Source organism: Caretta caretta, chromosome 8, assembly GCF_965140235.1.
Source record: "Caretta caretta isolate rCarCar2 chromosome 8, rCarCar1.hap1, whole genome shotgun sequence".
In the NCBI taxonomy this organism is placed as follows: Eukaryota; Metazoa; Chordata; order Testudines; family Cheloniidae; genus Caretta; species Caretta caretta.
In genome coordinates, this window is record NC_134213.1 from 70,509,414 (window position 1) to 70,534,857 (window position 25,444).

Genomic DNA, 25,444 nt, shown 5'->3' on the forward strand with positions numbered 1-25,444 from the left:
TTAAAAGATAGTAACAAGGTGTTTCCAACTAACACCAAGATTCAGTAAAACAATTAACATGCATGTCTAATATAGTTGTAGATGCTACTGTCTGCCATTCATTTCAGAGTTGATGAAAGGACATAGCAGGGGATAAAACAATGAGGAGTTTTCCATCATCTAGTCTTTTGCCACCCTGCTGTCAGCATGTCTGCCTCCCAGGACTGTTTTTAGAATATTCACTTTCTATCTTGTTTCCAAAGGAAACAAGAAACCGACTATCCAGAAAACATCTAATGAATTGGATCAAGAGCTTTTCTTTTTTAATTTATTTTCACCTCAAGGGAAGGAGGGCCATGACATTTTCCCCATTTTGTTGTTTTTTACCAGCTCTTTATTTCCTTTCCTTTTTTAATCTGGTCACTTTCTAACTTAAAACAGGAACTAGAAATTTTACCAGCTGCTGTAGCTGAAACCCCTGTTTTGGCTTCAAGGGGTCCAATTAGACTTCCAACCAGAGAAGACCAGTGGGATCCATATACTGATCTACCCCATCCTGGGAGGGGGAATTTCAATCATCTCTGCAGCATTTTTCCCATGGCCTGGACTCAAAAAACAGCATTGCAGAAAGCACTTCAGAAAGCCACGAGAAAGTTAATGCAGCCTGAGCCTGAACTAATCCTTCTGCAGCTCCCATCCACAGAAGGGAATTCTCCTTAAAGGCAGATTCTAAGGGCAGCTTCCACCTGCAGACTCCCTGGCAGTTTGGCTCCACAGATGCAGAAGGAAGAACTGATACAGGTGGCAGGCCCTGGTAGGTTTGATGGGTTCTGGGACAGAACCGCTGCCCATTGCACAAAGCAGCAATCTGTATCCCACTCCCCTCCCCACAGAATAATTCCAGGAAAATTCTACTAGGGGAAACTCTTGGAGTTTTCCTTTCTCAGAGCCCCTGCCTGTGGAAGAGGCCATGTGTTTTTTTGTTAGTTTGTTTTTTACATCAGTCAGCTACAGTATATAACATGACAGAGTAGTGTTTTATTTTCTGTTGAAAAGATGATCTTCTAAATGTAACCCAGACATGCCATGTCACTGACATTTTATGGGACTGATTCTGCATCTTCAGTTCATTAATATCACCATTCCCTCACAAACAACGTTCGCATTCAAGAACAATTCCCATGCAGCCAAATGGACAGTTATGGGAGTTTGCACTGAAGATGAGAATGAGCTGGGATTAGATCATCACAGTTTACAGTAAAGTAGATAAAAAAGTACCTGTTTCCATTTTTTGCTCAGAACGGAAAATTGGAACTACTTGTAACCATGTAACAAAACTAATCTTGCTTCATTTATGAATTGTTAAAAGGCTTCATATCAAAACAGTTCTCTTTCTGCAGACATCCCTGTAGAATGCTGCACCACAGTTGGACAAATAGGGGAAAGTTAAAGTTAATATTTAATATTATTTTAACATTAAATGTATAAATAACATTTCATTCTTTAATAACTTGTTATAAAGAATGCCATGAAATGCCTTAGGAATAAATTAGTCCATAATAATTAACAACATTTCAATAAAAAGAACTAATGTTTTAGCACAGTGGGCTTGGCACTTTACAATGTACACAAATACAGATTGCCTCAAGGTCCAATCCTGCAAAATCTTTACAGCTCCATTGTTACATGTATGCAAATGTGTTTGCAGGATCAGATTCCACAAGAAAGACATGGAGAAAATGATGAGATCTAGGTACAATATTTCCCAGAGAAGAGGGGCAGCTTACTTTTTCATTGTTTTAAATTCTGTTAATCAGATTCTCCTTTCTTCTGATGTGCCACTCGTCAAAAAGGCATTGAACGTGATTTAGTGTTTGTGTGATTCATGGAAGTGAAATGAGGAGATGGGGCTTATATTTTGTCAATTAATTTCCTCCTCTGGTCTCACAATTTGTCTCCGCCCAATCAGAGAGCCCAGAGCCTCACTCTGTTTCCATGATCAGAACTTGGCAGGTCAGCTGATTTGTGGCACTCTCAGAGTAATTTTCAACCATGAAGGTTATACGCAGTAACCCTAAGTAGTTCTAAATAGTACAAACTGATCCATCAAGATCACTGCTCAAGTTGAGATGTGCTTTGGGGCCTCCATTGTCATTCTGTCATTCCTTCTGAATTCAAATTACTCATTGGTGCACATTGGATACTGATGTTGTGCGTGAACAAAATTCTGACTGCCCTTTGCCTGCATCAGCCTTATGCAAAAATGGGAGTTTTATTTTCTGTTTTCCTCTGCACACTATCACTCTATAACATCACCTCCCACACACAAAGCAATATTGTTGATAAGAGTGACCAGACTTTTCAAATGAAAACTGAAGATGCCTTTCTAAGTGTTGCCACAAATGAGGGATGTATGCATACATGCAACTGGGGGGAATCTGTTGAGATTTGAAAGGAGGGCAGGACTGAAGGCACATATCACTGCACTCCATGAGTGAAAGTCTCAGCTGGGAAGAGGTTGTGCCAAGATAACTTGTTTTAAGGGATGTAGAAGGACTGGGGACATTAGTCATTGAGGTGGGCGTTGATTGCTCCTCCTATCTCCCTCCAAATCACAGAGGGGAATAGTCCAGTCTACATTGTGCACTAGTATGAGAGCAATTATATTAGGAAGCCAACAGACCCACAATGCACCACTGGGGGCCATATCAGAAACTTCTGCACTGGATTCAAAGTTACCTTTAAAGTGGAGATGGGATGTGGTGAGTATAAGATGTGTTAGCCTTAGTTAGTTCTAAATAGCACAAACTGATTCCTCAAGCTCCCCATGCACAGAGACAGAAGCTTTGGGGCTTCTGTTACCAATAAAAAGTAAAGGGAAAGCCAGAAACTGCAATAGAGAGAGAGGAAAAAGTGGAGGCAACATGTTCTTTGTTGAGGGGATGTCCCCACTGGATTATATGAAATCAGAGTTTTGTCTCTTTTTAAATTCATCCCTCTTCTTCTTTGATTAACCCACCATGGGTTTTGAAAGATAATTATCCAACAGTTATTTTGTAAATTCTAGAGCTAAATTTCAGGGCTAATTTTTTATACTTCTGTATCTTCCTGAATTAAATTTTCCATTTTCTTTTTAAAATATCCTTTGTTTTAGAACTCCAAATTTTTCTAAAATTGAAAGCGTGTATTTTAATTCTAATTTTAAACACAGTACTTGAATGATACTAATTATGTACCCAGCAAATTCTTACATTATTCAGTTTGTATTTTTCCATTAGTTAAAAAAACAGCAAGTAAATGTTAATTAGTTGCGGTGACTAATTTCATTCTAATTTCTTTCAGTGCTCTGTATGTTTTCCACTAATTTGATTCTTAAATCATAATTGTTTTAGTACTTTCCAAATGGTTTCTGACTTCACCACATATATATACTTCTCAAAATGAGTTTGCTGACATGTCATCTTAAATGAGGGTAAAACTTGGCCTGACTGGGATATATTAGTCAACTCCCCACAATGGAGATTTGCAAATCATACCAGAATGGAAGCATTCGGGCCATGTGTGACACTGGTAGCAGTTCTGTAAAAAAACGTCCTTGGAGAGATAGTTAATTAAATACTATAAGCAACTGGGGGGAACTAGCAACTAGCTCTCTTTTAAGAGGGCCTTAACAGTAAAAACACAACCTGTGCTGTTCATGAAATCCTCAGTATGTACTTAGGTTATGTTAATTTTTGTTATAACCCATTTTCCTAGCCTGGGATTGAATTGCTTTTGGTGATAACTCAGAAACTACCTGAACAATAGCCCCATTATAACTGTCTGAAATAGGGACATACAATACAGTGCATTCTGTGTCTGTTACATAAATTAAAAATGAAATCATGATGTAACCTGCTCCTTTGAATGATATACCTTAGCTTCTAAAGGGCTATATTCTCTTTGTCTCTTACCTTTTCTGACTAGATTGTGTCATGTGCAATAGCAGTTATATCAGAATGAATTATATATATCTAAAATACTTTTTTTAAAACAATCATGAAATGTTTCAATATTTACATTCAGCTGGAATATAATATTTTTCCAAACTGCCAAGGTCACTTATTCATCTACACCATTCTGTGATATTAAGTTTTTGGCAATATAAATTTAGAATAAATTCCCTGTGAGCTTTGTTGGTAATAGGCATGTTATTAATGTCCCCTAAAATATAGATTTTTGGATTATTAGGAAGGTCAGCATTCAAGATCATATTGACTCTCATTATTTCCTCCCAGACAGCCTAACAAGGGACAGCATGGTGGATTACATGTCCATTGATGCGCAGACAATTCCAGAATAATTCTCATATTTACTTTCTTCATTTATGGTGTTTTTTGCTGATTACTTTGCCCATAAGCCTATGGTGGTTTTACACATTCGAGTCTATCTATGGTATATTGGAGTTAATTATATTATAACTTGGATTATTATTCCAGATGTACCTATGGAGTTGAGTTGATCGTGTGGGGAGAAATTAGAAAATAATGAGCTGTGCATTAAGTCTCATAAACTGAGAGCAGGGATGAGTCAGGTCTTTCTGTAGGGGCACGTGGATGGGACTTTAGATCTGCCATTTTCAGTTCTCTAAGAATGAAATCCACTCCACTTGCCTGAATCTTGAGTTGCACACGGTATTGGGGAGACTATAAAAATGGAATTAACTCACATTAGTAGGCACTAATGCCAGTAACATTTGCAGGGTAGAGCTGTTAGTGCTTAGACAATTCATTCCAAGACAGCAGGAGCTCAAACATAGCTTCTTTTGTAATCTTCACCGAGATGTAAATTGAATATAATTTTGAAAAAAGTCAACTCAAAATCTTTACATTTATGAATATTTGGATTATGCAATACTGGGAATCTACATTAGAATTTTTTAATTTCCCTTTTCTCTTTCTGATGTGTCAAGTTGTTAATGAAGGGATAGATTTCTCAAATTCATTTGGAGGCAACACTAGCTTCTGGCTTTTCTGAGTGTGGTGGGGGAGATATTTTAATATATTGTATCTTATTTTGTTTAAACCCAGAAGGTATAAAAGTGTTTCAGAATCTTTAACAACTTTTCTAAAAAATCCCTGTCTCCTTTTTCAATGGAGAAAATGTAAACTACCCGTCTTCATACACTAAGGATGAAGAGTCATTTTCAACCAGCAACCCCATACATCCTGAAATCATTCTGTGGTTTATAGCAATTAGTCTTGTTCCCTAGACAGCTCTTTGACATCATTCAGAATATGGTCAGGTTATATTTAAATTGTTTGTGGCTTTCATAAGAGTACATTTGTTTTTCTAATTTCAGCATGTGGCAAATTGATGAAAATTACGGGCCCCATTACAGTCAAGACCTCTGGAACCCGATTTGGAGCCTGGATGACAGATCCTTTAGCATCAGAAAAGAATAACCGAGTACGCTGGGGCATTGAATATCTTTCTGTTCTTCTGATATTTTATTTGCATTTTTAATCTTGACAGGGAGATATTTTCCCTACATGAGATTTTCCCAGTTAGCATTTATTTCTCGTATTCTCTGCATTTTCATATCCTATATTTTGAAGTAATTCAGGGAAAAAAAGGTTAAACCATCCTCCTTAAAAAAATAATTCAACTGTATTACATATTTTCATTAGTTTTAAACTGCTTGTTTCAGGGAGGATGCATACTAGTCTGTATTCTGTATACAAATACACATTATTTTCCTTCTTTTCATTATATTTTTTTCAATAACCATCTTCTACGGACACAATCCTGTAAACAGTTATTCATGAGTAACTTTACTCATGTGGGTAATCTCACTGATGTCAATGAGCTTCCTACATGTGTATACTAATGCATATGCTTGCAGAGTTAAGCCCTCAATGTGGTTTATCCAGGTCTTTACCTGATAAGGCCAATACTAAAAAATCAATGCACTTGAGTTTGCTTGATTTCAGTCACAGCTAGTTTGAAATAAGGCACGTATGTGTCACAAAAATTAACAAAATTTCATCTTGGGGGGAATTTTCCAAATTTTCAGCAAAAAGAAAATTTGTGTTTGTTTTTATTTTATTGTTTTATTTCTTTTACTTTCTCTTCCCTCCCCCCTTAGCAGGGGTAAAAGGGGGGAAGTGAAATAAAGGAATAAGGTGTGGAAGATAAAATGGGAGAGAAAGGTGATGGGGAACCAAAAAGTGGAAAAAAATCGGTAAGATACCAAAAAAAAAACCCAAAAAACACATTTTCATGGAAAATTCTCATTCCTGAAAATATGCCATTTTTCAACAAGTAAAGTTTCATCTGAAAAATTCCAACCAGTTCTAATTCTGGGTGTGACTCAAAGGTTCGAGTCACACTCAACTTTCCTTCCATCTTTGGGATTTTCACAATCTGGGCACATCATTAACAACACAAATGACCCCTTGAGCCAGAGGCCCAAGCTATTAGAACACTCTAAAAGCAAACTTCTCTGATGCTGGCAGACGTTGTGAAAGCAGCCTCAGAGAGGCTATTGAGTAGGTTCTGATCCAAAACAATAGTGTTACTAATGTTTTTGCAACAGAATAAATATACAAACACATCTTGTACTTCTGTAGGTTTTATGAGCAAGTCTAGTAACTTACAATGCCACAGGATTTCTGGAACATTTTTTAAAATGTACTCAGTATACAGCATGATCAGCCAAGGATTCTATTTCAGTAGTTCACAGCTTATTCTTTATTTTTCTTTCAGGTCTGGTACATGGACAGTTATACTAACAATAAAATTGTCCGTGAATACAAATCAATCACAGACTTTGTCAGTGGGGCTGAATCAAGAACATACAATCTTCCTTTCAAATGGGCAGGAACCAATCATGTTGTCTACAATGGCTCCCTCTATTTCAACAAGTATCAGAGTAACATAATCATCAAATACAGCTTTGACGCAGGACGGGTGCTTGCACAGCGTAGCCTGGAATATGCTGGCTTTCACAATGTGTACCCCTACACTTGGGGCGGCTTCTCAGATATTGACCTGATGGCAGATGAAATTGGGCTGTGGGCCGTATATGCTACCAACCAGAATGCAGGCAACATTGTTATCAGCCAGCTAAACCAGGATACGTTAGAAGTGATGAAGAGCTGGAGTACAGGCTATCCAAAAAGAAGTGCTGGGGAATCCTTCATGATCTGTGGAACTTTGTATGTTACCAACTCACATTTAACAGGAGCCAAGGTCTACTATTCTTATTCCACAAAAACCTCAACTTATGAGTATACAGACATTCCGTTCCATAATCAGTACTTTCATATATCCATGCTTGACTACAATGCAAGAGATAGAGCTCTCTATGCCTGGAACAATGGACATCAGGTCCTGTTCAATGTCACCCTTTTCCACATCATTAAGACCGAAGATGACACATAAACTTGTCTCTCCCCCTTAAACCCCCACCCCCCGGCACACACGCACACTTCAAAAGTGTCATTTGTGATAAACTCTAAAACATCCTTCTGGATTTCTTTTTATTTAAGTTCTTTTTCATTAAAAAACAAACGCATTTTCTACTGTGCAATGTGTTCCAAATATGGCTGAGCCTGTCAAAAATGACCGGTTGGAAATACAAGCATCCTAACTCTTGAAAAAACAAGGCCTGCCATGACCTTGTCATGAAAAGCACTAAAGAGGGTTTAAATGGCTAAAGACAGTTTTAAAAAGATTATGATCTGCCTTATATTAGAGTCAGAGACTAATGGTGGCTTAAATGCATGAATGTCTTTTTTTTTACCTTATGTCTTTTTTGACTCTGTCTATTGCTCAACATCAGGAAATATTTTGGTAGCAATCTGAAGCATAATGCACATTATTATTATTTATTCCAAGAGAAAGATTTTAGGGATTTGATTTACTTTGAAAAAATGTATATGATTCATTTTGCCATCACACAATTTCTGATGCGGTGCTGTACAGTACGTTTTGAACTCACTTGCAGTTTATCGATGATATGTATTTCTACATCGTAACCACCATTGTGCAATTGTATCTCTTCACTTCCGTGAAAGTAAACTAAGTACTATTTTTTATAAAATATATTGAAGTTTAATCACAGTTCTAAACATGGGTCAATTTAAAATTTTATCAAACACATGACAGCGGGTCCCCCTACTTTTCGCCTGTAGATCACGCACACACACTTGGGGTATGCTAGCAAATCAGCACTATCAGCCTACATCCTCTTGTGCCAGTCTCTGTTGCCACCATCAATTGCCTTGCTCATTTTCTCTCCCACACCATTTTCTACCTTTCCTTCCTCCCAATCATTTTCTTTTTGATGTATTTTTTCACTCTCTAATTTTGGATGTTATTTTGCTCTCATGTTTTGTAGCTCTCCCTATCGTAACAGAAAGCTACATGTTGCTTTCTGTGATCTGTCTATGGGTTCCTCCTTTGGAAGCAGACTCTCAAGGTTTACATGAATACTGCAGGATAAGAGGAGAGATACTTAGGACTGTATATGGGCTGCTGCCTCAGCCTGCACTCCTATATGTATGAACTGCCCCTCTGGCTGGCTGTAACAGAGGCCACTGTAGAAACAGGGATGGAAGGGAGGTGGCTTTCCTGGATCTACCAACCTCATTACCTACAATAAGAGGAGCACATTTCCACTGAGGGAAGGCTTATCTGGACATATAGCAGCTCAAAAAAAAAAAAGAGTGGCAAAGTGGTCAGGCATGACATCTGGTATCCATCATGATAGTTGATGTCTACTGATTTAAATGGGAAGTGTAGTGCATGGCGAAACAAACTGCAACCAATATTTTGCAAAAATAGATATTGATAGATAGACTGAAATAGTATTGCTGCCTCTGGTCAAAAATGGATTCTCTTGAACGCAAGTTTTTTTGTGCCATCTGTGAGTTTTACCAATATTACCAGTTTCAAAACTGTGAGGGTGGGATGGGGTTGTTTGTGGAGGATTTATTTACTTATTTTTGCAACTGACATGGTAGAAAAGGAAAAAAATGCTATATAACATGAAGGATGATATGGAATTATTTCATGTTACCATGATGCAGATCACAGATTATGAAAGCCACAAGTCTGCAGTACAGAACACAGAGGCGCTGTTTCCCCCAAAATTTGTTTAGAACAAACACCTTTTTCAAATCCTTTTAACCAGAAAATGGGGAGGAGGGTGGGAATCACAAATCTTTTTTATGAACAATTTGTTCTTTTGTCAAAAAATTAAAAAATTGTTTTTTTTACCAGATCAATTTTGAAGCGATTTCACTTGTTAATTCTACCTTCAACATACCAATTGAGATCAGTTTATCTATTTCCAAATGTGTTAACTTCTTAAAGTATATTTGGTCTCAAAGCGTGTCTGTTGTGCAATATGTAAGCATGCAAAGAATGGAATAATAGTGTGCCTTTTTTTCTGACTAATTGAAAAAAAAATAAACTTCTCATAGGGTGTAAAGAGTTGAGAAAACAACATGTTTGCCAATAGACAAAAGAGGAAGACTGCTGCCCAGCCTACCTTTTTTCTCCCTCTTCCTGCTGGAAAAGCAATGATAACTCTTCAATATCAGTTACTCTGAGTGTTTGGGGTCACTGGATCCATGTAAATACTGATTGCACAGCCCCTGCCCTAACCCACCTCCATCACAGTCTTCCACACCAGCCTGTGTTAGGCTGTCATGGAGATCATCTCTGGAATACATAAAGGGTGGGCAGTACAGCTGGTCAAAAATGTATTTCATTTCTATGAAAATGGTTTTGGCTGAGTTTTTCAGGTTTCTTCCAAAAAGCTAAAGCCAAAATATTTTTGGTTTCTGTTAAACTAAAAATTGAAACATTCTTGGTTCTCAGCTGTTGAAAACTGAAAAAAACCCAGCTTTTTTTTCCCCACAAAACCCACCCAAATGTAAACACAAATGGAAATTTTCTCATGAAAATTGCCCTTTTGTCAAAAAACCCTTTTGGCCAAAAATCATTTGGTCAAGAAGTTTTCCACCAGCTCTATTGTTCAGACTCGCTAGTCCATGCTCATTCAACCTTTACAGCAGCTAGGGCTTAGGTCATGAAGAGGGCCCTCTGAATCATGGGTGAATTTCACCCCAATTTCTGTGAAAAATTCTTGTTCTGCAGATTCTCTAATGGAAATTCTGTAAGTTCCATTAGGATTCTTTAATTGCTGTCCATTTGCTACAACTGGTCGTTATTGGTTTCTACTGGTCTCTGTTCATTTCCACTTAATGACTAGGAGTCCCAAGTACCAGAGAAATGGGCTACTGTTTCAAAACCTAATTGCCAAATGGAACCTGTAGGAACCACTACAATCTCCACTGTGGTTGTTCATAAGGAGTTCATTGCAAGTATTTGACATTCCAAATTCAAAACTTAAGCTTTATTCATGTTGACTGAACACATGGATCACTTGGTATCTTTTTGCTACTTGCCTGTATGAGCACAACTCTTAGAATCCAGATATGGTACCAATTCTCACATTTACAAACGCAAAGTTCTCTTTCTGCAAATATTCACCAATGTTCACGTGCAGTTGCTGTTCCCACAAACATTCCCTCAATCAACCTCATTTGCTAGAATGTCTGGGGAACACAAATACAATCAAAGCTGGTTGTGAAGCAATGGTTGTGAATCTTTTTTTCCAAACATTCACCTAGTCACACTGATGTGAATGTGGATGGATATTTGTATTAAAATGTTACAGGTAAACCCAGCCTTTCTTTAGGAATTATACCACCATGTTAGTGTCTGAGCTAAACTGCAGATTGATCTAGGAGCAATACCTCGCAGAAATCCTCACAAATGTAATATTTATAAAACAAAAGTTAGTATAGTGAGAAGCGAAGCTTCTGTTTATTGAATTACCACAAAACACAATTAATTCTTGTGCCAATGACATGTGAGGAGCAGCTCTTTTGAGAACAATGGTTACTGCATGGTAAATCAAGGTAACTGTCATATTTCTGCATGAGAACAAAGTAACTTCATACAGTGTCAGAAACAAAAATTTTCTTTGTAGTGTTGTTGTAGCCATGTTGGTTCCAGGAAATTAGAGAGACAAGGTGGGTGAGGTAAGAGTATCTTTTACTGGACCCACTTCTGTTGGTAAACAAGACAGGCTTTCCAGCAACACAGAGCTCTTCAAGTCAAGAAGGAGAAGAAGAGCTCTGTATAAGCATGAAAGCTTGTCTCTTTCATCAGCAGAAGTTGGTCCAACTAAAGATATTGCCTCGCCCACCTTGTCTCAGAAATACAAATAGATAACAGCAACAGCAATTAGTAACTATGGGCCAGATTTTGATACCCTAACTCATTTTAAGTAGTACTTTGTTTCATGAGGGGCCCACTGCAGTCAATGGGACCATTTGTGGAATAAGGTGCTATTCATTGAGAGTAAAGGTGTCAGAGTCTGGCTCTAACTGGGAAATAACCATGCAAGAAAGATGCTGCTTTCTTCTGGTTGTACCATCAGTGCTCATTTTTATGTGAATCACTGTTGGTTGCCTAAATTTCTCTCTCATACTGGTGCCTCAAAAGGAATATTTTTTAAAAACTAAAGAACAGGGTCATTTAATACATCAGAATTGTAGTTCAAATTGTTCTCAAAATTCAACAGCACAAATGGAAAGACTCCATAATATTGCAGAGACCCCTAGCAGAAGTCCTAAATATTATCAAACAGAGTTTTATTCTCATAGTAAAGGTCCAGATATACTGACATATAGAGGTATTGGTGCTGTAGAAAAACATCTCTACTGTTAAATGTGAACAAAATAATGTTAGAACATACTTTAATATATTTGGGACTGATCATGACCCCTTGATTCATGAGGAAAGAACATGCACTGATCACAACATTTCTGCACACCAATAGGTTTAATAATTCCCCTTGAAGCCATGATGCTAGAGAGGAGGAAGGGACGAGGAACACAGACCTGGTTCTGAGCTATCTACAGACAGATATCCCAGCCACTCTACATAGACTTTGGGGAATGTGCAGGATGTGGACAGTGGGATCCACAGCCTTTACACGGAATGGGCAAACCTTGCCCCCTGATTCATAGATTCATAGATATTAAGGTCAGAAGAGATCATTATGATCATCTAGTCTGACCTCCTGCACAACGCAGGCCACAGAATCTCATCCACCCACTCCTGTGAAAAACCTCTCACCTATGTCTGCTATTGAAGGCCTCAAATCGTGGTTTAAAGACTTCAAGGACAGATAGAAAGATCAGGGACAAACCTTCACAGGGAAAACCTCCTGGAGATTAATCTTTCCATTAACCTCCTCTGGCAAATTATTCCATTGGTAGGACCATCATGTCCATTGTCATTCAGAAAGACTGTTCATCCAATCTTATCTATCACAGTATATTAAGTAGACCATGTGCAGAGAGACTATATGGGAGTCTATTTGGCACTGTAAGCACTATAAGCAGACAATGGTAATCAATTAACAAAAAAGTTGAGTGAGTCAGGATGAAATGATGCTTCAATCACTGACTGCTTATATCACAGAATATTCATTTCCAGTCAAGCTCGGAGGCACTAAATGTCACTCAGCTCAGTAGGCTGCACCCACAGCAAAATCAAGTTCATGGCATGATGTCTATTTCAAACAGACAACCACAGCTTGAATAAATCTGTTAGCTAATAATTTGTCATGATAATTGACTGCTCAGAAGGGGCTAGTACTAATGCTCAGCAAACAGTTAATAAGAAATTATGTATCCATTGAACTTTATCTTTACACTTTCAAAAACTGTCTGTGATCAGACTGTGATTTGTACTAATTTGTTGATGAACATTTTAGGCAAAACATTTTTTACCTGTGAGTTGCTGCTGAATTCTTTGCTGCAAGTATTGCTATGAGTCCATGGTATCTGCAAGGTAATATTGAGAGTTTGGTAATCTAAATCACAGTATGCTTACCACCGCTACCTTTGAAGCACCAGTTGTGGAACATAGAGTCCAATTCAAGTCCAACTCAAGATGTTCAAAACTTTCACTGGTTTGACTCTAATTACTGAAGAAATCATAGAATCATAGAATATCAGGGTTGGAAGGGACCTGAGGAGGTCATCTGCTCAAAGCAGGACCAATCCCCAACTAAATCATCTCTACCTTTATGTCCCTGCTCTCCCATGACAACTACGTTCCACCAAACAATGAAACTCTAGAGTCTAGACCAACAGAAGGAGAATAGTGTGTGCAGAAGACAGAACTTCCATGGATGCCCATAAGAAGTGACACTCCAAAGGTGTGATAAATACCATTATGGATCATGATGCTCCCTTCTGAAGTTAATATCTATGAATCTATGTACATGACATTTGTCAATACAAAGAACAGAGGTTCATGCATGTTAGTTGTTTCCAAGCTGAGAGTCTGGGAATTCCCAGTCTTTCAGCGGATTCTCAAGTAGTATGTTCACCAAGACTCTCACACTGAGTTGCAGCCTTACCCCAGCTCTCTCTTTTCTTGCAAACATATCTATCATTATTGGTATATCTGACGTCAAACAAGCTGAAAAAACAAGGGGCACATACTCTCCTGGAAAAAGAACAGGAGTACTTGTGGCACCTTAGAGACTGGGTTTTCATGCTCAGCTCCCATTGAAGTCAATGGGGGTTGCATGCTTGTGAATAAGGGCAGAAATTTAATTGTTATGCCTTTCTCTAGTACCACTGTGTGCAAGAAGCCTCTTTTTTAAAATAATAATTATGTTTACTGAGGGAGTTGAAGGAGCTTAGCGTTTCCCCATGAGATGCTCAGCATCTTATAGGATCAGAGCTTTGTTTCTCTCTCTTAAGCAGAGAGAGAGCTAGTAAAGTTCATATTTTCCTTAACATCAGAAGTATCTGCTGGGCTCATAAGCAGCTTGCCAGCTGAGCATCAGCCACAGATCCTATGGAGCTTTGCCTATATTTATTGCTAAAGACGAGTCAATTAAAATAATTACATTGCAGGGACATTTAAGCAGCCCAAGTGAAACCAAACATGTTCAGGTTAAAAAGCATAGAGTTTGGAGTGCAGCACAGTAGGAATGTAGAATATGATTAGATCAAATGAATTCTGCCTGCTGCCCCTGGTTTAGCTCTGTAGAAGTCCAGGCTTCCCTGAATACCATGCAAGTGACATGCCACAGTCTCACAGAAAAGTAAAGGATACAAGTAAGAATGATAATTAAAAGGTCAAACCTGTATCTAAAAATCACAATCCATTTTACTGGACTTTTCACATAAAATGGTGAGTTCATATTGACATGGTACATTTTTCTTTTCTACAGCATGAATAGTCAGAGTCCATGGGAGCTATAAATACCCATTTCACTTTTAGCCTGCAGGGCACGTAGGAGTGTTATTCTTGCTCTATGCTGTAGGCTTTGTCTGGACCCAGAAAGGACATGCCAGACCTTTGGTCTCCTGCAGAGACCACTGCCATCTGGCTGGCTGTACCTTCTTAAAAAAATGTTCATCAAACATAATATCCTCACAGTGGTTACCTTTCTTTTATGTTAATGAAATATTTCTTATTTAAAAACAGTTCTCACTGTACAGTACTCACTTTATATTATTTTTATTACAAATATTTGCACTGTCAAAATGATAAAACCAAAGGAATAGTATTTTTCAATTTACAAGTACTGTAGTGCAATCTCTTTATTGTGAAAGTGTAACTTACAAATGTAGATTTTTTTTGTTACAAAACTGTACTCAAAAACAAAACAATGTAAACCTTTAGAGCCTACAAGTTCACTCAGTCCTACTTCTTGTTCAGCCAATTGCTAAGACAAATAAGTTTGTTTACATTTACAGAAGATAATGCTGCCTGCTTCTTATTTACAATGTCACCTAAAAATGAGAACAGACATTCGCCAAGCACTTTTGTAGCCGGCATTGCAAGATATTTAGGTGTCAGATATGGTAAAACATTCAGATGCCCCTTCATGCTTTGGCCACCATTCCAAAGGACATGCTTCAAAGCTGATGACTCTAGTAAAAAAAAGTGTGTTAATTAAACTTGTGACTGACTCCTTGGGAGAGATTGTATGTCTCTTGCTCTGTGTTTTAGCCACATTCTGCCATATATTTCATGTTAAAGCAGTCTCAGATGATGACCCAGCATGTTGTTCATTTTAAGAATACTTTCAATGCAGATTTGACAAAACACAAAGAAGGAGCCAATGTGAGATTTCTAAAGACAGCTACAGCACTCAACCCAAGATTTAAGAATCTGAAGTGTCATCCAAAATCTGAGAGGGACAAGGTGTGGAGCATGCTTTCAGAAGTCTTAAAAGAGCAACACTCTGATGCAGAAACTACAGAACCCGAACCACCAAAAAAGAAAATCAACCTTCTGTTGGTGGCATCTGACTCAGATGATGAAAATGAACATGTGTTGGTCTGCACTGCTTTGGATCGTTATCGAGCAGAACTCATGATCAGCAGGGACGCATGTCCTCTGGAATGGTGGTTGAAGCATGAAGGGAAATATGAATCTTTAGCGCATCTGGCACGTAAATATCTTGCAACGCTGGCTACAACAGTGCCATGCAAATGCATGTTTTCACTGTCAGGTGATGTTGTAAACAAGAAGTGGGCAGCATTATCTCCTGCAAATGTAAACAAACTTGTTTGTCTGAGCGATTGACTGAACAAGAAGTAGGACTGAGTGGACTTGTAGGCTCTAAAGGTTTACATTGTTTTCTTTTTTAATGTAGTTATTTTTGGTATATAATTCTACATTTGTAAGTTCAACTTTCATGATAAAGAGATTGCACTTGTATTAAGTGAATTGAAAAATACTATTTCTTTTTTTTACAGTGCAAATATTTATAATAAAAAATAAATATAAAGTGAGCACTGTACACCTTGTATTCTGTGTTGTAATTAAAATCAATATATTTTAAAATGTGGAAAACATCCAAAAATATGTGTATAAATAGTAAAATTATTGTTTAATTGTGCAACTAATTACGATTCATTTTTTTAATTGCTTGACAGCCCTAATTCATTCCTTTAGGATTTTAGTAAATCTTACAGGATTATTAATTAATTATATTATATTATATAAAGCTAAGTATTATTATATTCTGCAGCTATGCCATGAATGACTGTCTCCCATCACACCTATACTCAAGATTTTCTTGGTTCCAAGCACTATGCTACATTGTCTACATTTTGTATATAAACTCTTAATAATTTCCTCATGAACCATGTGGGCAGTTTGTCATATCACCTACATGCTCCTTCCAAAACTTTTGAGAAACCTTTCCCTAATGGTGCTGGATCTTCAAAGGGAGAACTTAAGTAACTAAAGCAGAATATGGCACTTGAACTATAACAGGAGATTTTACTTTGTCCATCCATGCTTCTTGATTGGGTATCCCAATAGATCTCACAAGCTGAATCTCTGGGCCTGATCGCTGTAAGGCATAGCCTAGGTACCTTAGAAAGTGGATGTGACTATATAGAGATGGTGCACTTCCCTTTACTGCATGGTGCTAGAATTCTATTGTGACCAGAGGTTCTGAGGTCTTGTCCACGGTGGCCTTTAAAGAACCCAAGGTACTTTTTGCAAGAATTAGAAATCTTAGCCCTCAAGGGCTGGTCAAGCTCCAACTCACTTTGGAATGTCACTTCACTCCCTGAATAATGCGCAGTGCTGCTATGCTCCATCAAATAGCTGCTGTGTTCAACTCCAGAGGTGGCTTCCTTTTGATGATAGGTGAAGTGATCCCAGTATATACCCTAAGTCCTTTCGCTTGCAAAACTTCCATTGATTTCACTGAGCTCATTTGTTTATAAAGTGCTTTGAGAACCTTCAGGATGAAAGGCTCTACTGTTTGTTAATAGAAGACACTGTAGGTTACAAGCTAGTCTCAACCCTGTGCAAGCAGCAGCACAGAGGAAGCTTTCTCCTAGGATGGAAGTAACTTACTTCAGCTCTTTATTAGGTCAGTTGCACTGGCCAAGGCAGAGACAGAGGGAGCAGAATCCAGGCTCCAGTGGGAGTATTAGGCACTCCCCTTTAACCCCACACTCATGGAATTGGAAAAGGGGGAGAGCTAATGCACGTGCACAGGGGTTGGGGGATTTTATTCCCCTCTTCACTGCATATGGAATATTGAATATGGAATATTGTTACTCAGGTAATCTGGGAGAGCCTACCAGCCACACTCTAGTTTATCCTCAAGAGTTGGACTGAAGGACATAGATTCTCAGCTGTGTACTGAAAACTTCTGCTGAAGGAGCTTTCAGAGGTAAAAGTCATGTTTGATAAAATGCTAAAGGCCTGATTTTCGTTTACTCTAAGGCCACTTTACCCTGCCAGAGTGGGCAAAGAGGCCTTAGCATAAGTAAGGATCAGACCCTACATATTTATTTTTATGGTGGGTCAAGCATTACCCTACAAGATGAGAGTGTGGAAATAGTTTGGGGTGGAAAATGACTTTTTGGTGAAGCACTCTAATAAATGCATCGAGAGTAAATTTCACTCTAGTGTATTAGCAGCAGGTTTGGTACTCCATCCAACTTACTAAACTCTGAACAAATTATTCTTTTTGTTTTACCAGCATCACATCTTCCACACCCAAACCTCTCCAGATTCCTTTTATTTTCAGTGTTTTGGGTTTGAGGGGTTGTTTTTTTTTAATTAATCTTCTCGATCACCAGTTACACCTGCTCTGGCCTGGCTCATCTGTGGAATGAAATTGAATGCAGTGTTATTTAGATGGAATTTGAAACTGCAAAGGAGATTTATAGTACAGTGAGTATCATCTGGAAAAGGCTTTAATTTATCTTCCAATTCATGTAAAATTTAGTTCGAGTGTGCCTGTAAAAACTGCTGGGAATCAGCACTGATTGTATTTCATGGGCTGCTACGGGAATGATTTAAACCAAATTTGAGAGGTTTTTCTTTCCTTTTATTTCTTTGGTTTTTAAGGAAATATTAGGATTCTTCTCAGCAGTGGTGAGAAATTAGATTAGAATCATCTTTCACAACAGCACATTAGGTGTTCATTTCCCCCTTCTGGATCTTACCCTCCACGTGGTCGACAACAGTTTTGTCTTCAGAAATTCAAGCAACATGGTAATTGTATATGCATCCTGTCAAAGGTGTTTATGCCTCTCTAGTTAAGTCTCAGTTCTGTGTTACACAACGCAAACAAGCCATTTATTCAGATTCCCTTCATCTGGGCAAACTGGAATATTGTCACCTTGGAGGACACTCTTGATTGATGGTTACTTGGAGCAATCACTGTAGCACTCGAAGACACAAGTGCCTTTTCAGAGGAAAGCACATGAGATAAAAGCTTTAACACTTTACCTGTTATTGAAAAAAGAACATAAAACACTTGGCACTTGTATAGCACCTACCATTTTAGGATCTCACAGTAATTTACAAAGGCTAATTAATCAAGTCTCAACACATCTCCCCAAAAGGGAATTACTATCATCCCCATTTTACAGATGGAGAAACTGAGGCAGGGAACAGTTCAGCCAAAGTCACACAGGGAATCTGTGGCTCACTCAGCACAGAAACCAGATATCCAAACTCCTACGCCTCTGCATTACCCATAAAACCTCTGGAAGGAGGAGACTATGTCCTATGCAGTCCTCATACTTAGTCTATGTTTCTATTTCATTCTTTTTAGAGACATAGGTTGCCACATACATCAGCTTCTCACAGTGAGAAGTTATTTTTTTACTTAACAAATGCATTGAGGGAGTGGTCAGTACATTTATCAGGGTACGTGTCTCATGGGGTAACTGTTTCTAAATGGTCTTGAAGGTTCAGAGGTGCTTGATGACCCCTGTTCAGAGTAGCTTGATTACAGTTCCTCTATTCCTGCCGAGGACAGGAACAGAGGGGGAATCCTAGGTGACTTAAACTACTTTTGTGCAGCCCATACGCTGTGGCTAGACAAGAGCCTATCCAGTCCCCACTGTAAGGCACAGCAGCTTCCGTCGGACTGTAATGTATATGCTTCCTCAGGCCCTGGAAAGGAGAGACTACACCAAAGTGCACTTGAGCTGAGCCCCCGACATGTCCCCAATCTATCCCCTAAATCAGGGATGGGAGCAAGTCCACTACAGAGCCCTTACACTTGCTCTGTACTGTAGAGGGCACCTTTTTCCACCTTAAGGACCATTTAAACTGCTCTGTCAGCGGGCCTTAGTGTAACTGAGAATCAAGCTCCAGACCTATGTCCCAGTTTAAGCCCTCAAACCAGAACTTGGCTTCCTTAAGTTATACAAGATTTCTTATTACCCATTACTACCCAGAAAGCACACACAGTTATATCTTTAGATACAAATAAACCAGTCATGCCTTTTACTCTGATCCACATAACAGTAACACCACCGTTAAAGTAATAAGAAAAATAGATGAGTAAGCACAGATAGCAGATCCTTATTTACAAGGGACATCTAGCCCACTCCTAGATTAGGTCTTCAGCCAGCTCCAAGAATGGCTGACTTCCCACTGGCAAATAGTTTCAACCTGTACAATACATAGGTCCAATTACAGGGCAAATTGCACCTTGGATGCCATTTTAGTTTCTCTTGCGCTCTTCCCAAAGGTGGCAGACCTGACTGTCTGCACCTCACTTTGGGCGGAACCAAGTAGTCCAACCACTCTTCGACTGGATCTCTGGGTTGCAGCATCCCTGTTTGCCACCCATATTGACACTTTCGGTCCAACTCTGTTTGGCACCTGTTAGCTCTTTCACTGTGGAGATGTGCTTCTTCAAACAGAGCATTATTTATTCACCAAAGGTACAACAAAATCAGACCAAAGGGGTAAAACAAAGGTCGACACACATTTCTCTTTACTTTACCCTTAATCTTTCTGTGCAAGTTTATGTACATTTCAGCCAGGCCAGTTACCTCTATCTCAGTTAAGGTTTAGGATCCACTTTGATTCTCAGCTTAGCCTTGAGAAAAGTAAGCCATTCCAGACTGGATAGAGACAGAATATTTCCCCAATAAAGAGCTTCACTATTGTTTCTTCAAGAACTCTTGTCCAAGTCATTGTTCTTTCTGCTTGGTTCCTTTAGCGATTCCTTTCACTTAATTCCGTGCATTCAGGAAAGATAATATCACACTGTGACCTAAGGGATCTTGGATATTTATTAAAAAAATACTTCTCATAACTCCCTCATTCTCCACAACATATAAAAGGGCACTTTATTTGTGCTCAGAAAATAGTGATATCCAACTTTTCTAAATCTGGGTGAGAGTAGAAAAGGAAAATACATTATTGTATATTCCTTTTAGGTTGTAATGCACTGTATTTTAGGGATGAGGCTCTTGTCTTTAAATACAGTCAACTACAAGATATCAAGTCTAATTACAGCATGACCGGGAACATTTTGTCCAAAGCTACTTGGTGATTACATGGACCAATTCCCATCACCGTGCAGCGGAAATCTCAGCACTGACACTCACACAAAAGCTACTATGGCAACTACATTACAGGAGGGAGAAAATGAGACAATTTTTAAATGGTCACACTATGTTTTAAGACCTGAAGTTGAACTTAGAAGGTGCAGAGGCCTCATTCCAGCCCACTGCTAGAAATGAATTTCACCCTTAAAGAGTAAATTGTATTCTTTTCAATATTAATCAGATATCGTTTTAGCAGTATAAAAATAACTATACATAGCAAGGAATACCTAAAGCATCCACTATATCCATCCAATCAGAAAGACAAACAACACTTTAAAACTGTAATATATTCAAATTAATAAATGGAGCTCTGTTTGCTGTGTATTTTCTATTATATCTAGGTTCTGCAATAAGTCTGTTGCTCTTGGTGAAAATATTGTCTATCTTATTGAATAACCCTAACTGGGTTTTATTAAAACATAAGTAAAATAGTGACAAATCATTTTAGTGGTAATTACTGAATTTCAGTATTTATGATGTGTCTAGATCATTGTGAAATTGGATTTTATTTTCATATGAATATTTACAAATTATAATTAGAATGAGTCACAAAAAATTAGAAAATCAATCATAGCCAGGGAGTACATTTATTCAATGAAGTTTTAAAAATACATATCTGTAATTCACCACAAAGGTACATTACTATGTAACATGAACCCTATATTACAGACACAGGTACAGTTTGGAAATCAGTGTGTCTAACACTTTGAATACCTGTGTAGGAAAGGTACGATATTAGATTTCAGGCACAGATGATGTTTTTCTCCTCTGCACAGTGCGAAGGGACTGAAGCACAAAATTCACATTCATAGTCAGCCTGTGACAGAGACTGACCTCACTGGTGCTGTAGCGTGGCTGTTAGTTCATAGGGTCAGATAGCTCACCAGTTTAATTCACCCCTTTCCAGGGTAACAGAGTCAAACAAAATAGATACAGCCCAACATCCCCACAAAAGAAAGGGGTCATCAGCCAACTTCCAGGCTACTGTGGGTGGCACACCCTCAGCTCAGGGCTTACAATGTCTATCTTCTCCTCCTCCTCCCCCCGCTACTTGGGGAGAAGAAAATGGGTTTATGTCCCCTCCACAAAAAGGGAGGTTGGTAGGGGAGCCCGGAGGTTGGTAGGGTTCTGATCCAGGGCCCTATGAGAGGCAGCAATATCCAACACCCCAGAGTTCTTCAGGGCTGCTTCCCCACCACTTGCTTCCCCATAAGGTCTCAAAGTCCTTCACTTAAAGTCCAACAGAAAATAGCAAAAACAACTTAATCTTCAGCCCAGCTGGGCACAGCTACTAGTCATCTTCTTTGCAAGCTAGCTCCAGCTTCAAACTGGGCCATGTTCCTGGGTTTCACTCCCACCACCTGAGGCTGTCACACCCTCCCTCTACCAAGAGTTTCAAGGTTCAGCATTCCAGGATTCTTTCAGCCCTCGGCCCAAGAGCGAAAGCTCCCAACTACCTCTCCTCATGGGTGGTGCATAATGGAGGTGAAGACTAAACCACCCCAAACTTCCACTAATGCTCCCCACTGCCGCCCTGGGGCCGAGCCCCAGCAGAGCTCAAAGCTCCTCTGGGCAGCCTGGGCCCAGGACTCAGCCCTGGCCAGCCGGAGATCCTCTGGACTGCTCCAGCCACCCATGGGTCGGCCTGGGATCAGGGCTGCTCTGGGTGCCAGCCAGGGCTCGGGGCTGCACCAGTGGGCCGGCGAACTAGAACTGGGGCGGGTGGGATGGCAGAAGGGGCAGGACCTCTGGTGAAGGGAGCAGAGCAGGGAGGGCCTCGAGTGGAAGGGGCAGAGGGTTAGCCTCCCCGAATGGGGAGTGCACACGTCACCCACACCTCTCCTCTGGGTCTCTTCTCTGACCCCTTTTCTAAGGGCCTGGTGTAGCTGTTGCTTGTAGGCCTCTCTATTGTACTAAAGGCTCCTGCTGTATCCTTATTCAGGCACTCCTAAAATACGTCTCTCTTCCTTTACTGGCTTCTCCCTTTCTGAGTTGTCTGGCTCTCTCTTAAGCTCTTCTTGCAGGTGTGGTGAGCCATAGTCAGCTGGCCCCAGACCTGCTCCTTAACCTCCTTGTCCTAGTTTGGGGTTTATGCCCCAATTCAGCAAGGTATTTATGCACACACCTTGGAGAGGATTAGGGAAGTCATTGGTACTCACTTATGCCTTGAAAGGAGCAACAGTTCTCCTCCACAACGCATATTCACCTTGCTAACCAGAACAATTGACATCTGAAAGATTAGTGTACATTTCCACTGCCTAAAGCAGCAGTATTTCATGCCACAAATGCCATCACATGGATCACTGTGCTTGTGGTACAGGAGCTGCCATTGCCATGCAGTCATTCCACAGAAGCTGCCATTGTTGGATTAGCACAGGGGATTGCTGTGGGTGGGGATATCTGAGGAACAGTACAGAGCCAAAGGACTAAACATTGTATAATCTAAGATCTATGGGATATTCACTGTCCTTTCCTGTGGCTCTCCAGCCTATCCAAGAAACTATGGCTGCCATCCCCCTCACTCTCTCACACAGCCACAAGCCTTCCTGTGTTAAGTGGGTAACAACGATGGGTATTGGAGGTGTTCTGAGAAACTTCAATTTAATCCTATTCCATAAGAATATGCAGGTCCAGCAAGATGGAAATGCTTTGCAAATCAGGTTGATTTTGCCAGAATTTTGTTTCAGAAGAAAACCAGATGAAAAAAAAAGTTGACAATGTTCGAACATCTGATTTCAACATTTTCTAAACTAAACTTTCTAATTTTTCATTTTGAAATGACTTTTCAGTTTGAATGAACGATTATTTATGTAACCCTTCTGCCAGGCCGAGTTGATAGCAGCAAGGGCCGGGTTCAGTACACAGGGGTTCCCTCTCATCAAAGCAAATGCAAAACTGGCTCGAGCCCACACCCAGTGACCTGGGAAAATCTTACACACCCCCTGGGCGCCTCAAAGAGGCAATACTTCCCCACTCGCAAGCACAGAGTCTCGGTGAAGCAGAGAATCGTTAATAACATGAGGTAAACGACATCAGCATTAAATTGGGAAAACACCACAACTAGGGTTCATCAACCAAACCATAAGCAAAGACCCACCCCAGCAAATTGGGCCATGTCCAACAACCCAAACATCTCTTGAGTCCAGCAACCCAAAAATCACCCAAAGTCCAAAAAAGTCCAACAACCCAAAAGTCCAGCCCCAGAGTTCAAAAGTTCATCTGCAGAGTGTTACTCCCCAGTCTGGGTGAAAATGTGTGTATGGGGGGGCAGGGCGGGGAAAGAGGTAAGGGGCACCTTACATGATCTGAAGCTGACAGCTCCGCAGCTCCATAGGGCTTCACTCCGATCCGCTCCACCACCCGTCCCACAAACCGCTCCGCAAGCGGTTCCCGCCGTCCCACGAACTGCTCTGCTCTGCAACAGATCTTCAGGTTCCCCACTACTTAACACAATGCTCAGCGATTTCAGCTCTTTAGTGATTTCAGCTTGTAGTAGTGGGAGCCTCAGTGCTGGTACACCATAAAGCCAAAGTGAATTCAGCTCAGCACCTGTAGCTAGACTCTTAATAGACCCAAAATTAGCTCTGATGTTCCACAGTGGAGAGAAACAGAGATGCAATTGATGGTTCAGGCCCTCACAAAGGGGCCTGAACCACCAGGTACTAATACGTGTTTCCAACTTCTCTCAATTCACAGAGTTTTGGAACCCATGTCCTTTGCCTAGCGAGTGCTACTTAGTTGACGGCGAGTCCCTCCATCATAACAAAAGGCCAAGTACAGTTCCACTGTCCTTGATTCCCATAATCAGGGTAATAACAATTTATTCTTCCTGCCCCAATAACAGAGACACTGGGCATCCCACAGCAGCCAAAGTGACCATTTGGGCAGCTATGGCCTCATTCTAGACGGGGTGGGTGTGCCTATGCAAATGAGATCAGCCCCTGAAGTTTTTCTCCACAATTTGCCACACCTCACCATCAGATGTTAGGGTGGAGCTCATCCTGACTCTGCTTACATTTATTTATTTTTTAAAATGTCAAAATCAAAACAAAACATGTTGATCAACCCCAAATGAGCAAACAAACAAAATTCAGAGTTTAATTTGCAGAGGATTTTGAAAAGTTCTGCTTTCACCCCAGTTTGGAATGAAGTCAAATCTCTAAATCCTTTGGGAAACAGAACTTCCACCCTCCATACGGTTCTAATGGTTACCCAGTAAACCCCATAATTATGGAGATCAGTGCTCATCTTTTATGTAGTTTCTCATTGTCCCCTTATCCCTTTGATATGATGGAATTCCTTTTCCTAGTAATAGTGAATGCTAACGTTAACGAAAACATGCTACACTGAAAGACCCCAGGGACTGAAGCTTTTTCTTTATTCACCAAACACAGAAGACTGTTTACATATGTGCTATCCATACAGTGAGCAGTTACATAGGTTATTGTTATTTCATACCTATTATAAGATCTTACAATGGGTTGCAGTACTGACAACCACTATGTGCTTTAAAAAAATCAGTATTCAAAGTCACGGCTCTTTTGGGGCAAACCTATTGTGAAATGTTGTTACTAGGCATGGATAAACCAGACTGGTAAATAAAGGAAGCACTGAATCTTCATCCATTCCTAAATCAAATTTGAACTCAGCCTCAGCTGAGATTCTGAAATATTTGGATATTTTTTTCCAACAGGGCCCAGAAGCAGATGTGCCAGAGACCTAATGACTAGCTTTGTAGGCTCCAAAAGTTTGCCTGCTGGATAAAGTCGGAAGTATCCAAATTGTGGATACTTACCCAAAATGAAGCAAGTTTCTGAAACTGTTATCTCTATCACTAAAACTCCCATCACTGAGACGTGTATGAAACTGACCTGCATCACTTCCAGATGTGAGTCTCTACCACCAGATCTGTCATGACAATTCTTTTACTTAGGCTGGTTTGGCAGCAGGAAACATGAGAAGCAAGAAATCCCCAGAAT

General features: G+C 39.7%; 1 protein-coding gene across 7 annotated transcripts in view; it reads left to right on the forward strand.

Moving 5' to 3' along the window:
- OLFM3 (olfactomedin 3) overlaps positions 1-8,093 on the forward strand; it is a 132,127-nt gene extending 124,034 nt beyond the window's left edge. For all 7 annotated transcript variants that reach the window (XM_048861760.2, XM_048861761.2, XM_048861764.2 and 4 more), the window contains 2 exons: positions 5,321-5,427; positions 6,727-8,093. In XM_048861760.2, coding sequence (XP_048717717.1) covers positions 5,321-5,427; positions 6,727-7,404 — 785 coding nt within the window. In that variant the 3' untranslated portion in view covers positions 7,405-8,093. The remainder of the gene's footprint in view (positions 1-5,320; positions 5,428-6,726) is intronic.
- The last annotated feature ends 17,351 nt before the right edge of the window (positions 8,094-25,444 follow it).